At 38.4% G+C, this 12,593-nt stretch overlaps 1 protein-coding gene across 1 annotated transcript in view; it reads right to left on the reverse strand.

Moving 5' to 3' along the window:
- The window catches only part of slc1a7b (solute carrier family 1 member 7b), a 90,442-nt gene that overhangs the window by 21,042 nt on the left and 56,807 nt on the right, over nt 1-12,593 (reverse strand). The window contains 2 exon segments of the mRNA XM_036591144.1: nt 1,172-1,403; nt 4,428-4,470. Coding sequence (XP_036447037.1) covers nt 1,172-1,403; nt 4,428-4,470 — 275 coding nt within the window.

Consider the following 12,593-nt stretch of genomic DNA (forward strand, 5'->3'; position numbering starts at 1 on the left):
TTTAACTTAAGCTTCATTAAACTAGCACTCTAGTCAAAATGAGAAACTTAAATTTGTTGTAAACATGCCTACTAACATCCTACAGCTGTGCCACCATGGTCTATACCAGTAGTCAGCAACCCAAATGGTCAGAAGAGCCATTTTGTCCTTTCAACAAAAACCAAACTACCTTGGGAGCTACATTATATGTCCATTTTACCATCTTGGCTGTAATTAAGTCTTAGTGTGTGCTAATGTCCTAAAATATACACGAAAATGCAGACTTATGTTGCTCTGCTTTAGCACAGCTATAGCCACTTTTCTTGTATCTCCAGCAGGAAACTTTTCTGCAAAAGCAGAACAGTTTCTCATAAAATGTATCTCAATGTTCGACTTTTTTTTACAAGGGCTGAAGTCAGCTTCTTCTTCACCAGCTTCTTGCTCGAATTTTCCCATTCCACCTTAATTGATGCCTGGAATGCTGAACCTTGATGAAGGTGGAATGGGAAATTCTGAACAAGAAGCTGGTGAATGAGAAACTGACTTCAGCTTTAGCGATCGTCAGTTTCTCATTGCAGATGGAAACCAGCTGGAGTGATTATAAACGCAAATAAGTCAATTTGTCTCCAAATTATTGATTGATTATTGATTATTGATTATTATTGATCCGTCTTAAATCTTTCTCTTTGCTGTTTTGTTAGCTACTAGCTAGGCGAGATTGCTGTGTGTGTTGCTATAGTGACCAGCAGTCTACGCGCCAACCCTCAGGGCTAAAGGGTGAAATAGCAGTTCTACATTAACTCCAGCATTTAAGACCATTTACTGTTAAACTGTGTTGAACGATCAGCAGAGCTTTATTTTAGTGCAAAGGAGGATTATTTTATTTTTACCTACAGATCTAATTCTGCTGTGGAGTCACAACAGGACAGTAAAAGAGCCACATGTTGCCGAGCCCTGGGCATACAGTGAGATTTTCTGGTTTAAAGGCTATCTGATGATGCATCTTGAAGGTGGGAGAAAATTTCAGAACAACTGCAAATGCCATACATTATCATGTATTTTTTATCATGTAATTTTAGGCCAGAATGCCCCTTTAAGTTAATGTCCGCTTCAGTGCTATTACTCAAGTATTTACTGTCTGGTCAGTCTTTTTCCTAATACAGTTGAGTGACAGAGGATATTTATGTCTCACCCATTGTAGCGGAGAAGATGACGATGCCCAGTACGTTCATGCCTTCGCTGGTACCGGGCAGCGTGCGGAACACCACGTCCGGTGGAGGCGTCAGGTCCAGCTGGAAGTTCTGGACATCAGAGCCATTATCGTCCTGTACATCATAGATGAGAGGCCGGCGTGTGGTTGTCTCTGTCAGGCTGCTGACCGTGGTCTTGGGTGTCTTCATGATGGGGACACTGTTGGTGCGGTACTGAGGAAGAGAAGCGGATGAACACAGGTTACTGAATTCATTCATTACAAATATACCAGCTGTGGAAACCTCTGACCTCATCATGATTCAAATACCATTCATTAGAAAATGATTCAGTGCATCATGAGAGCTTGTATTAAACCATCACTGTAAGAAATGAATCAATGCATCATTAATTTTCAAATTTTGTTATGACTCAATTTAAATCATTAACTCAAACTGCATCATGATTCAATTTGATTGCATTCTGTAAGCAGTTTGTTCACTATTTGATTTGATTCTTTAGGAAAAGATTCAGTGCATTGTGAATTCTCAGCCACACTATTTGGATTGTTTCTTTAGGAAATGATTAAGTGCATCATGGACTCTTAAATTTCATCATGATTGGTAAAAAAAACTAGATGCCGAATTTTTGGGGAGACGTAGACACCAAATGTCTCATTGTTAAATTCCGACAAAATAAATTTTAGCAAAGTTTCAGGCCTTTTCAAGATAGTATTATACCCAAGTTTAACCAAAGACTTTCCTGGCGAGCTACATAAAGGCCTACTTGCGTTAGTCATAAACACATTTACCACAATACCCAGCAAACCTCCAGCATTGTCACAACACAATAGGTGGTACTGTTTACATTGTCTCAACAAGGTTGTCAAAAAGTTGTCACAACCTCATTATTAAGCCTTTACATTTTATTACACACTTCTATAACCTAAGAATAGCTTGCATTGATCTCTGTAGTAGCCTGGGATTGTAAGGGGTTAAGTAACGTTGGTATTCAGTGGAGTTCCATGCACAACGTGTTGGAACCTACGCTACATGGGCAAATTTTGACACACCTCTTAATCACTGATTTTAGGTGTTTCATTCAGTCTCAGGTGTATAAAATCAGGCACCTAGCCATGCAGTCTGCCTTTACAGACATTTGTTAAAGAATGGGTTGTTCTAAAGAGCTCACTGAATTCAAGTATGGTGCTGTAATAGGATGCCACTGTTACAAGTCAGTTCACAAAATTTCTTCCCTCCTAGATATTTCACGATCAACTGTGAGTGGTATCGTTGAAATTAGGAACCACAGCAATTCCAACATGCCACGAAGTGTCAGACTATGTAAAGTCACAGAGCGGGTTGCAGAGTGCTGAGGTGCACAGTGCATAAAAGGCGCCAACGCTCTGCTGACTCAGTAACTGCAGAGTTCCAAACCTCCTCTGGCATCAACATCATCACAAAAACTGAGCGCCAGGAGCTTCATGGCATCGGCTTCCATGGCCAAGCAGCTGCATGCAAGCCTTACATGACCAAGCACAAGGCCAAGCATCAGTTGAGTGGTGTAAAGCACGCTACTGGACTCTGGAGCAGTGGAAACGCATTCTGTGGAGTAACGAATTACACTTCTCTATCTGTCAGTCTGATGGATGAGTCTGGGTTTGACGAATGCCAGGTGAACGTTACCTGCCTGACTGCATTATGCCAAATGTAATGTTTGGTGGAGGAGGGATGATGATATGGGGTTGTTTTTCAGGGGTTGGCCTAGGACCTTTAGTTCCAGTGAAGGCAAATCTTAAAAGATAATCTTTAAAGACATTTTGGACAACTGTACACTTCCAACTTTGTGTGAACAGTTTGGGTCTCTTTTCTGTTCCAGCATGACTGAGCCCCAGGTCAAAGCAAGCAAGCAAGGTCCATAAAGTCATGGCTGGGTGAGTTTGGTGTGGAAGAACTTGACTGACCCTCACAGAACCCTGAACTCAACCCCATCGAACACCTTTAGGATGAGCTAAAACGGAGATTGCGAGTCGTCCAATATCAGTATCTGACCTCACAAATGCTCTTCTGGATGAATGGGCAATAATTCCCACCGACACACCCCAAATCTTGTAGAAAGCTTCCCAGAAGAGTGGAAACTGCCTATGGATTTAGAATGGGATGTCATAAAAGCTCAGTGGCATGCACCCTCCCCCTGGGCCCTGATGATGGCCGCGAGAGCCGGCAGGATGGCGGGGAGAGAACCGCAAGTGAGTGAAGGACGATGTGCAAATCCTGAACACTGCCGAGGGATGCGAGTGACGGCGGGAGGAGGACAGATTGTCTCTCTCTCTCTGTTCCCTCTCTGCTCTTTTTAAAAGCGCTCACCTGAGCACCTGAGCGGAGAGGGAACGAGAGCTTGCTGTCACCGCCTCCGCTCGGCAGCTCGGCCATCCGGGTTGAACATAAGGCAAATTAAAATGGCCTCACTGTGGGACCGGAGGCAATATAAAAATAGAAAAAAAGGAAAAGAGAAAAAGGAAAAACAAGGCCAGGGGTTGACAGAATGAGTATTAATTCAAAGAAAAAACTAAATTCAGCTTCAGCGCATTGACCATAGTCATTACCGGTTGAACGAGTTCTCTCCATAATACAATATCTTGCATTGAATCAAAGTCTGACCTGTGTCATAAAGTAATCAATCACAAAGAAATGAAAAAAAAAAAAAAGAAAAGGCCTTCTGCCGTGGGTTACTTATGTCTCTATGGTTACAGTCACTGTGAGGTGTCAAATGTGCAGATCAGGCAGAGAAGTGGAGTTTTTATAGCTTTTTAACTACATTTGAATAATCAAATTTGACTGTGGTTAATGATTATCAATTTGATAGTCAAATTTACAGTTGAATTGCCAGCACTTTTTATAAGCTGGTTGCAAGGCAGTGTCTGATCTATTCCTGCACAGAAATGCAAGGACTATTTCTCCACTCTTTTATGTGTACTTTTAAAGGGTTATTGTGAATTTGGGGCAGCTGCTGAGTGAGGAAGCACTTTCATCAGTGTACCTGACTGCACCTGAATGAGATGTAGCGAACAAGAATTTAGGATTCAAACCACAAAGAAAAAGACCTTACTTTAGTACAAAAATTGTATTTTGTCTTGCTCTCAAAAATGTTTCTTAGCAGCTTCAAGGCCTCTGCCAGTCAAAGGTGAAATTATACATGAATGGAAGTTATGACAGTTATTGAAGTAAAAGCATTCAAAACTCAAAGCCAAAATGTCTTACCTGCTGAAAGGTGGCTTGAACCAGATTGGCTGGAAACATGTTCCTGTGGGGGGGGGATACAGTTAATACATTATCATTATCAACATCAAGTATACATAAGCCATTCAACTGACAAAAGTACAATAGCCATACAACAAAATAAAAAAAAAAGTTCCTCCAAAAACATCCAAAACATATTGCCTTTTTAAAATAAACTTTGGGTCTTTTGAGGCAACACATCAAAATCAAGGGTCTGAATTCACAAAAGCTTTCCTTATAACTTACAGACAATGCATCTCAAGGTAAACTACGGACCCAATTCCAAAAAAGTTATGTACGGTATGCTAATAAAAAAGGAAAGCAGTGATTAATAAATAATTCTGTTTGACCTGTATTAAACTGAATACAGTACAAAAACACAATATTTGATAGTACATACTCCCTTCAAATGTTTTGCTTCTCTCACTAAGAGCTGTGATTCGACATAAGGGTTCAAGATTAAATCTTCCTTAGATGCCTGCAACAGTGTTACATCATCATTAATTGATCCAGTTCTGAAAGCAGAATTTTTGCCATTTTTCCTTTATACAAGACTTCAGCTGTGTAACCACACAGCACCTTTGTTTTTGGCTAGTCTAGCACCCACCCTCTCTGATTAAGCAGCCATGCTGTTGTAACATATGCATAATGTTTCTTGGTGTTGTCATGTTAAAATAAACATAGACATCCCTTAAAAACATATACATCTTTCAGTGTTAATGGTGCCTTCACAATTGTGCAGGTTACCCACTAATACCTCCCCATACCATGACAGATGCTGGGTTTAACTTTTTTTGGATGGTCTTTTCTTCTTTGGCCCAGAGAAAATCTGAAAGGTTGACTTATCGAACCACAATACACATTTCCACTGAGCATCAGTCCATTTCGGATGAGCCAGAGCCCAGAGAAATCGGCAGTGTTTCTGAACGTTGTTGACATGACTTCCACCATGTATAGTATAGTCTTGGATTTGCAGAGTGATGAATGGTGTTTATGACAACAGTTTGTCAAAGTATTCCTGTGGGAATATGCCCATGTGGTGATATCCATCACAGAAGCATGCCGGATTTTAATGCAGTACCATCTGAGGGTGTCAAAGGTCATGGGCATTCAGCTATTTTTTTGGCTGTGCAGAACTTTCCCATAATTCCCTAAATCCTTCCATAACATTGTGCGCTGTAGAGGGTGAAGTACCTTAAATCCTTATAAACACTCATCGAAAAATGTTATTTTCAAACAGTTGGATTATTCACTGCATTCTTTGGCGGTTAGTGGTTAGCCTTGTCCCATCCTTGCTCATTATGGACTAGGCCTTTCCTGGATGCTCCATTTATACCCAAACATTACTGCATCATCTTTTTAAGATGTTTTTTGAACATGTTCCTGGTCTTAAATTGGCCCTCTCTCAACCCTTTGGAACATGTTGCAGGCCTCAGTTAATGAGATAAAACACCAAACATCTTCTCTTTGTACTGCTTTTGTTTAAATATATGTCAAAGTGGTTTTACAAATAACTGTTTTAATTTTATTTGCATTCACTTTTTTGGAATTGAGGTTTGTAGGGACATTCAGAAGGATGGGCCTCATTCACCAACCATTCCTAAGAAGAAATTTCTTCTTAAAACCCACTTTCACGAAGAACAAAACCTTAGATAAGAACAGAATCTACACACTCAAGAGCACAAAAGTGTTCACGGTTCTGCAGTTTAAGAACACATCATGAATCCGACATATGCTTTTTCTTAGGGCCTTTCTCAAGAACAAATTTAAGAAAAAATTTAGGAAGATATTGTGAGTCCCATTTTTATTAAATGTATTTCGTGTCCTTAAATAATGTCTTAAGAAAATGTTAATTATTTTCTGTTTCTTCAAAATAATCTTATAGCTCACCCTAATTGACTCAAGACAAATTCTGAATTCAATTACATTATTTTTATGAGCTGGCTTTTCTCTTTAATCTGCTCTGTCAGCGCTTAAGGTCAGCAAAGCGGAGGAAAAACAAGAAAATCAAAATTAACATTTAGATCTTTTAAGAAAATGTTTTTGTGATGGTGGAAGAAATAGCCAATAGGAAAAAAATGTTTAACTTTTATGTTTAGTGATGCTCATTAGAAGTTACAGTTTAAGAGGTTTACCTGTAAAATCTCTCAGTCTAAGACAAGTGAAAGACTATCATATGGGTAAAAATATCTTGAAGTATACCACAGAACAGAATGCTTGAATTTTTTTTTTTAAATCCAAGAGAATTCTTAAGATTTTACATTTAATCTGATTTTACATTTCTTATTTCTGAAGTGTGAAATTAAGGGAAAAAAAAAAATCACATTTTTTTTTCTTAAGAAATTCAGGAAGTCTTGATTCAACAGTCAAATATTTGGTAATACATTTATTAATAAATTTCTTTTTCAATATGTATCAGTGTCTGTATTACCAATAACAGCATTTTTCATGATAAAATACTGAAAGCAATGCAGGATAATGACTTTCTGTGAAACGACATCGATTTTCTGTGAAACTGCAATTTTATAGACTGAGTTATATTGTATTGGAGTATTGTACTTCAGCACAGACAAGGGGACTCAAACACATCCTTCTCAGCAATAAAAAACATCTTCAGGATGCTCTACTCAGGATGTAATCTGACACTGTGCAGTGTGTTTATACTTTTTATGTACATGCCTGAACCCTTCTGAGAGTACCTGCCTGCTGGAGAGCTATTGAGGAGTCAATGATGGTCCTTCACTGTCTTCAACTATTGTGTGTCACAGTAATGACTGACTCACACTGTATTTTTGTGGATATGTTGTATATAAGGGCTCTATTGATCTGTTCCATGAAATACTGCTCATTTCATCTATAAACGTACAATGGCCACTTTCTCAGAAATCTTCTATAGGTCTATATTGCTGGTGGAGACTGGAGCTCATCTGTTGATGCACAGTTTTTGTTACCCATCCTCTAGCCCTTCATCAATGCTCAGTTTCTGACCACAGAGCTGCTCTTGGCTAGATATTTTTGGGTAGTGAGTAGAAGGTAGGTGTTTCTAATAAATTGGCCAGTCAGTGGAAGAACAAGGTATGTGATTCTAATAAAGTGGCCAGTGAGTGAACATACAAGATAGATGGTTTTAGGTAGGTGTTTTTAATAAAGTGGCCAGTGGGTGGAAGTATAGGGTAGGTGTTTCTAATAAAGTGGCCAGTCAGTGGAACAACAAGGTATGTGTTTCTAATAATGTGGCCAGTAAGTGGGAGTACAAGATAGATGTTTCTAATAAGAGAGATGTTTCTAATGAAGTGGCCAGTGAGTGAACACTCAAGGTAGGTGTTTCTAATAAAGTGGCCAGTCAGTGAACATAGAAGGTAAGTAAGTGCATCTAATAATATGGCCAGTGAGTGGAAGTACAAGGTGGGTGTTTCTAATAAAGTGGCCAGTAAGTGGGAATACAACATAGGTGTTTATAATGAAGTGTCCAGTGAGTGAACACACAAGGTAGGTGTTTCAAATAAAGTGGCCAGTGAGTGAACATACAAGGTAGGTGCTTCAATTTGTCAACAATCTTCATGTCTATAAACTATAATGGCTTTCCAAAATCTTCTTAATAAAATAGGATCACTATGTTCTATTCATCACAGTATCCATAGACTAATTTAGATTATATTTAATATAGGAATGCCCCACACAATCTGTCCAGAAAATGTTTAAATCAGATACAAATCCAGTACAGAATAGATTTATGGGTCATGTGGAGGGTAACTGGGTCACTGCCATGAAAATATTTATTCAAATATTTATTGGATTCTTCCTGTTCTCATCAAAACATTGCACTGAAGCATTTAATCAGATTTTTGAGTGGATTGTTCTAAGATCAGTGTTTGGCCATTCCATACTCCACCAGTGGTCAGGAAGTCTCTTTAAGATGTGATCTTCCACCATATCCTTAAACTTTTTTCATCCATCCAAACAATTCAGTTTTGAAAATTCTATCTTACTGAAATCCTTTCATATATTGCATCCTGATTGATCCCATTCTGAGAGCATACAAAGGCCCAGGCAGCTTCTATACATCCATTTTATCCACTAAAGCCTATAATCAAGTTTTATTGTACGTTAAAGTGGATATGCCTCTGTTTCCAGGCAAATTTGCATAAAACTTTATTTTATTTTGCGACTTGCTCCTCGAGAAAACTTGACGGCATTGATGCAACTCAAAATGCAATGCTGTCACTGAAACATGATAAAGTATAAATTCTAATTAATATGATTAATACCGGGATTAAACAGTTACTATGAAGTTGGTATATATGCCTAACATGCTTGAACAGTAAATAAATACGTTCATTGGCAGTAAATAGAGTGTTTATGAGATAAATAAAAAGACTATGCGCAATAAAAGTTTTGTGGTAGTTAATGTAAAGGTAAATATTGATTAATGCTACATTACCATTTCATTTAATCTTTAATTTGAATTGAATGTACTTTTTGCAAATTCATCGATTCACACAGCCCTATACTGAGAGTATTATTCATTTGTTCATGTAGTTAATACTGATGGGAATTGTGGACAAATGTATTTATTTGTGGAGGTTAATGTTGCAATAATTTATTATTATATTTCAGCAATTTTTTCATCAGTAGCAAAATTCGCTGTGATTCCTTATTGTAAAATTTCAGTGTAATTGCCATTTTATAGTATATAGTATAGTATAAAAAATGGTTCTTCAAGAAGTCTTTTGTGAATGGAACGGTTCTATTTAGAACCATGAGCTCTCTATAGAACCGTTTCATGCTTAAATGGTTATTTGCATGGTGAAATGGTTCTATATAGGACTGATGGTTTTATGAGTTCTACTCATGACTGTATACAGAACTCATGGTTCTATATAGAACCATTTCATGCTTAAATGGTTCTTTGCTTGGTGAAATTTCTTCAGATGATTCTTCAGATTGTTGGAGAATGTGTTGTATATGGTTCTATAGACATACTTTTTGAAAATGGTTCTGTATAGAACCAAAAAAAAAACATGAGTTCTGTATACAATCATACGTAGAACTCACAGAACCATGAGTTATATATAGAACAATTTCACGCTTAAACGGTTCTTTGTTTCGTGAAATGTCTTCAGATTGTTCTTCAGATGGTTCTTCAGATTGATGAACAATGTGTTGTATATGGTTCTATATGGCACCATTATGAAAATGGTTCTGTATAGAACCAAAAAGGGTTCTTCTAAAGTTATGATGACCAGCTTGTAACAACAGAAGAACCCCTTTTGGTGTTGTAATCATTTTCAAACAGGTTCTATAGAACCATGTTCAACACATTCTCCATCAATCTGAAGAACAATTTTACCAAGCAAAGAACCATTTATATGTGAAGTGGTTCTATATAAAACCATAAGTTCTGTATACAATCATGAGTGGATCTCAGTGAACCATAAGTTCTATATAGAACCATTTCACGCTTAAATAGTTCTTTGCTTGGTGAAATTTCTTCAAATTCTTATTTAGACGGTTCGTCAGATTAATGGAGAATGTGTTGTATATTGTTCTATTTAGATCTATTTAGATCCTTTTTTGAAAATGGTTCTATATAGAACCAGAAAAGGTTCTACTATTGTTATGATGTCAAGCTTGTAACAATAGAAAAACCCTTTTTGGTGCTATAATCACTTTCAAACAGGTTCTGTATAGAACCATGTTCAACACATTCTCCATCAATCTGAAGAACCATTTTACCAAGCAAAGAACTATTTACATGTGAAATGGTTCTATATAGAACCATGAGTTCTGTATACAATAATGAGTACTCACAGAACCATAAGTTCTGTATAGAACCATTTCATGCTTAAATGGTTCTTTGCTTGGTGAAATTCCTTCAGATTGTTCTTCAGACAGTCCTTCAGATTGATAGGGAATGTGTTTTATATGGTTCTATATTGACCCTTTTTGAAAATGGTTCTATATAGAACCAAAAACATTTCTTCTATTGTTATGATGTCAATCTTGTAACAGTGGAAAGAACCCTTTTGGTGCTATAATCATTTTCAAGCAGGTTCTATATTGAACCATGTTCAACACATTCTCCATCAATCTGAAGAACCATTTTGCCAAGCAAAGAACCGTTTACATGTGAAATGGTTCTATATAGAACCATGAGTTCTATATATACAGTCATGAGTAGAACTCATAGAACCATGAGTTTTATATATAACAATTTCACCATGCAAAGAACCACTTAAGCATGAAATGGTTCTATATAGAACTCATGGTTCTAAATAGATTCATTCTCTTTAAATAATAACTCTTGAAGAACCATAAGATAGTCGTAAGAGTGTAGGACTTTTTTGAATGGTTAATTAATGAATTAATGGTTTTATCAGATATTCATATTCATCAGACTGTTGTCCTTTATATCTTGTAACTGCTTATTAATGATTTTCTAAAATGTTGACTTAATTAATAAACCTATTTGCAGACCATTGATAGACCCTTTAGAAGGGTCATCTTTTTGTAAAGTGGTGCCAATAAATTGTTACTGATCCAACACTGTTATTAGCTGTTTATATCCTCTATTTTGTGGTGGAATCTGAAGTTCTAAAGATGTTCGGACCCCTTCTGAGTGATGAACAGCACTGGGAATTTGTAGCAATAGCACAAAACTACAAAAATTCCATTAGCCTTCACCACATGCCCACCATCACTCGCGTTCAGATACGCTCAAAGAGGCTTTTGTAGAGATGAGCAACAGCAGGGCTTTTCGCTTGAGCCAGAGAGTGTGGCCAGTCCGGAAACGCAAGGGCTGACCTTCTGGGAGGCCGCGGTAGATGAAAGAGGTCTGTGAGTCATTACGAGTCTCTATCCAAATACAGCTCCATCCATACAGCCCACCTCCCATCTTTGGACTAATTTGCTGGACGCTCACCACGATCCCCATGCTGGTCAGAAACTCGACCTTGATGCCAGAACTGACAAAAGAGGATGAAAGGACCCCAGTCTTGCATTCAGAAACCTGTTTACCCAGACAAACATCAAAAAAAGGCCTTTTGCCAACTTTAAAAAGCCAGAGCGAAGCCAGTCAATGGCTGCCAGCGGTGAGCTGTTGTCACTTTTTTCGACTTGACGTTTCTGACCGAGGGAATGAGCTTACTGGCATTCATCCGCCCTGCTCATTCTGAATAAACACATGTAATCAAAGCTGTCTCGCTTAGCACGTCTCCAGCAGGGCAGACTCGCTCTTCTACGCAGCCGAGGTGAGCTGGTGGAGTCCCGCTGGGGGTTTTGTGCTAAGTGCTCGGAGCCGAACTAGGTCATGTTTGTACGGAATTTGAACACGTTTATCTAGATGAATCTTCAGTGACGTCAGCTGCCCGCTCATCTTTTCCAGGCCAGGCTACGTGCTGCAGCTGGTACCCAAAGCTGAGCAAATTTGAATGCGTTGCCAAAGTACGTCAACAAATAAGCAAGGCTTGTTTTCGTAAACAGTGAGTTTTGGTGAAAACCTGCGCTCTGTGTTGCACAATATGGTGATGTGGGTTTGTTTCTCCCAGATGGGCTTGCACAGCCTGCTCCTTTAGGCTTTGCTCAGCCTTAGAATCATTATCTGAGGAAGCTGATCATGCTAGTTTCAAGCTAGTGGGCCTTTCTGTAAGTTTTACAGAGGTGACCTCTTTAGTAGTCAAGCAGCAAATCACTGCTTCATCATTAAAGCTGGAATATGCCCCTTGGCCTGCTATTACCATTATCATCGTTACTGACAATGCACACGCTATGGCTAGCTATTTGCAGCTTTGCTTGTCTCTCCAGATTCTGGGGTCAGCAAATCAGCTTCATTAGACTGGACGCTAATAGCTTTTGTGAGTGTAATAATGAAATAGCAGTGAGTCTCTGGACAGCAGTCTCATATATACACTCTTCCACATTTGTGCTGGGTCAGATGCTAGCATTAGCTTTTATGCCAACACTTGATTGTTCTTGAACCTAAGTTAACCTGCTGTTGTCAGAACTCAGACAGGTTAGATAACTGAGAAGGCTGGGTTTAAGTGGAACTATTTGAGGCAGAACCTTAGAGGTAGAACACAAAACAGCATTTGTCACCAACCCTGGAGATCTTACCGTCTGGTGGAGTCTGGTTCCAACCACAACCAGCTC

The sequence above is a fragment of the Colossoma macropomum genome, unplaced genomic scaffold, assembly GCF_904425465.1.
Source record: "Colossoma macropomum unplaced genomic scaffold, Colossoma_macropomum, whole genome shotgun sequence".
Lineage (NCBI taxonomy): Eukaryota > Metazoa > Chordata > Actinopteri > Characiformes > Serrasalmidae > Colossoma > Colossoma macropomum.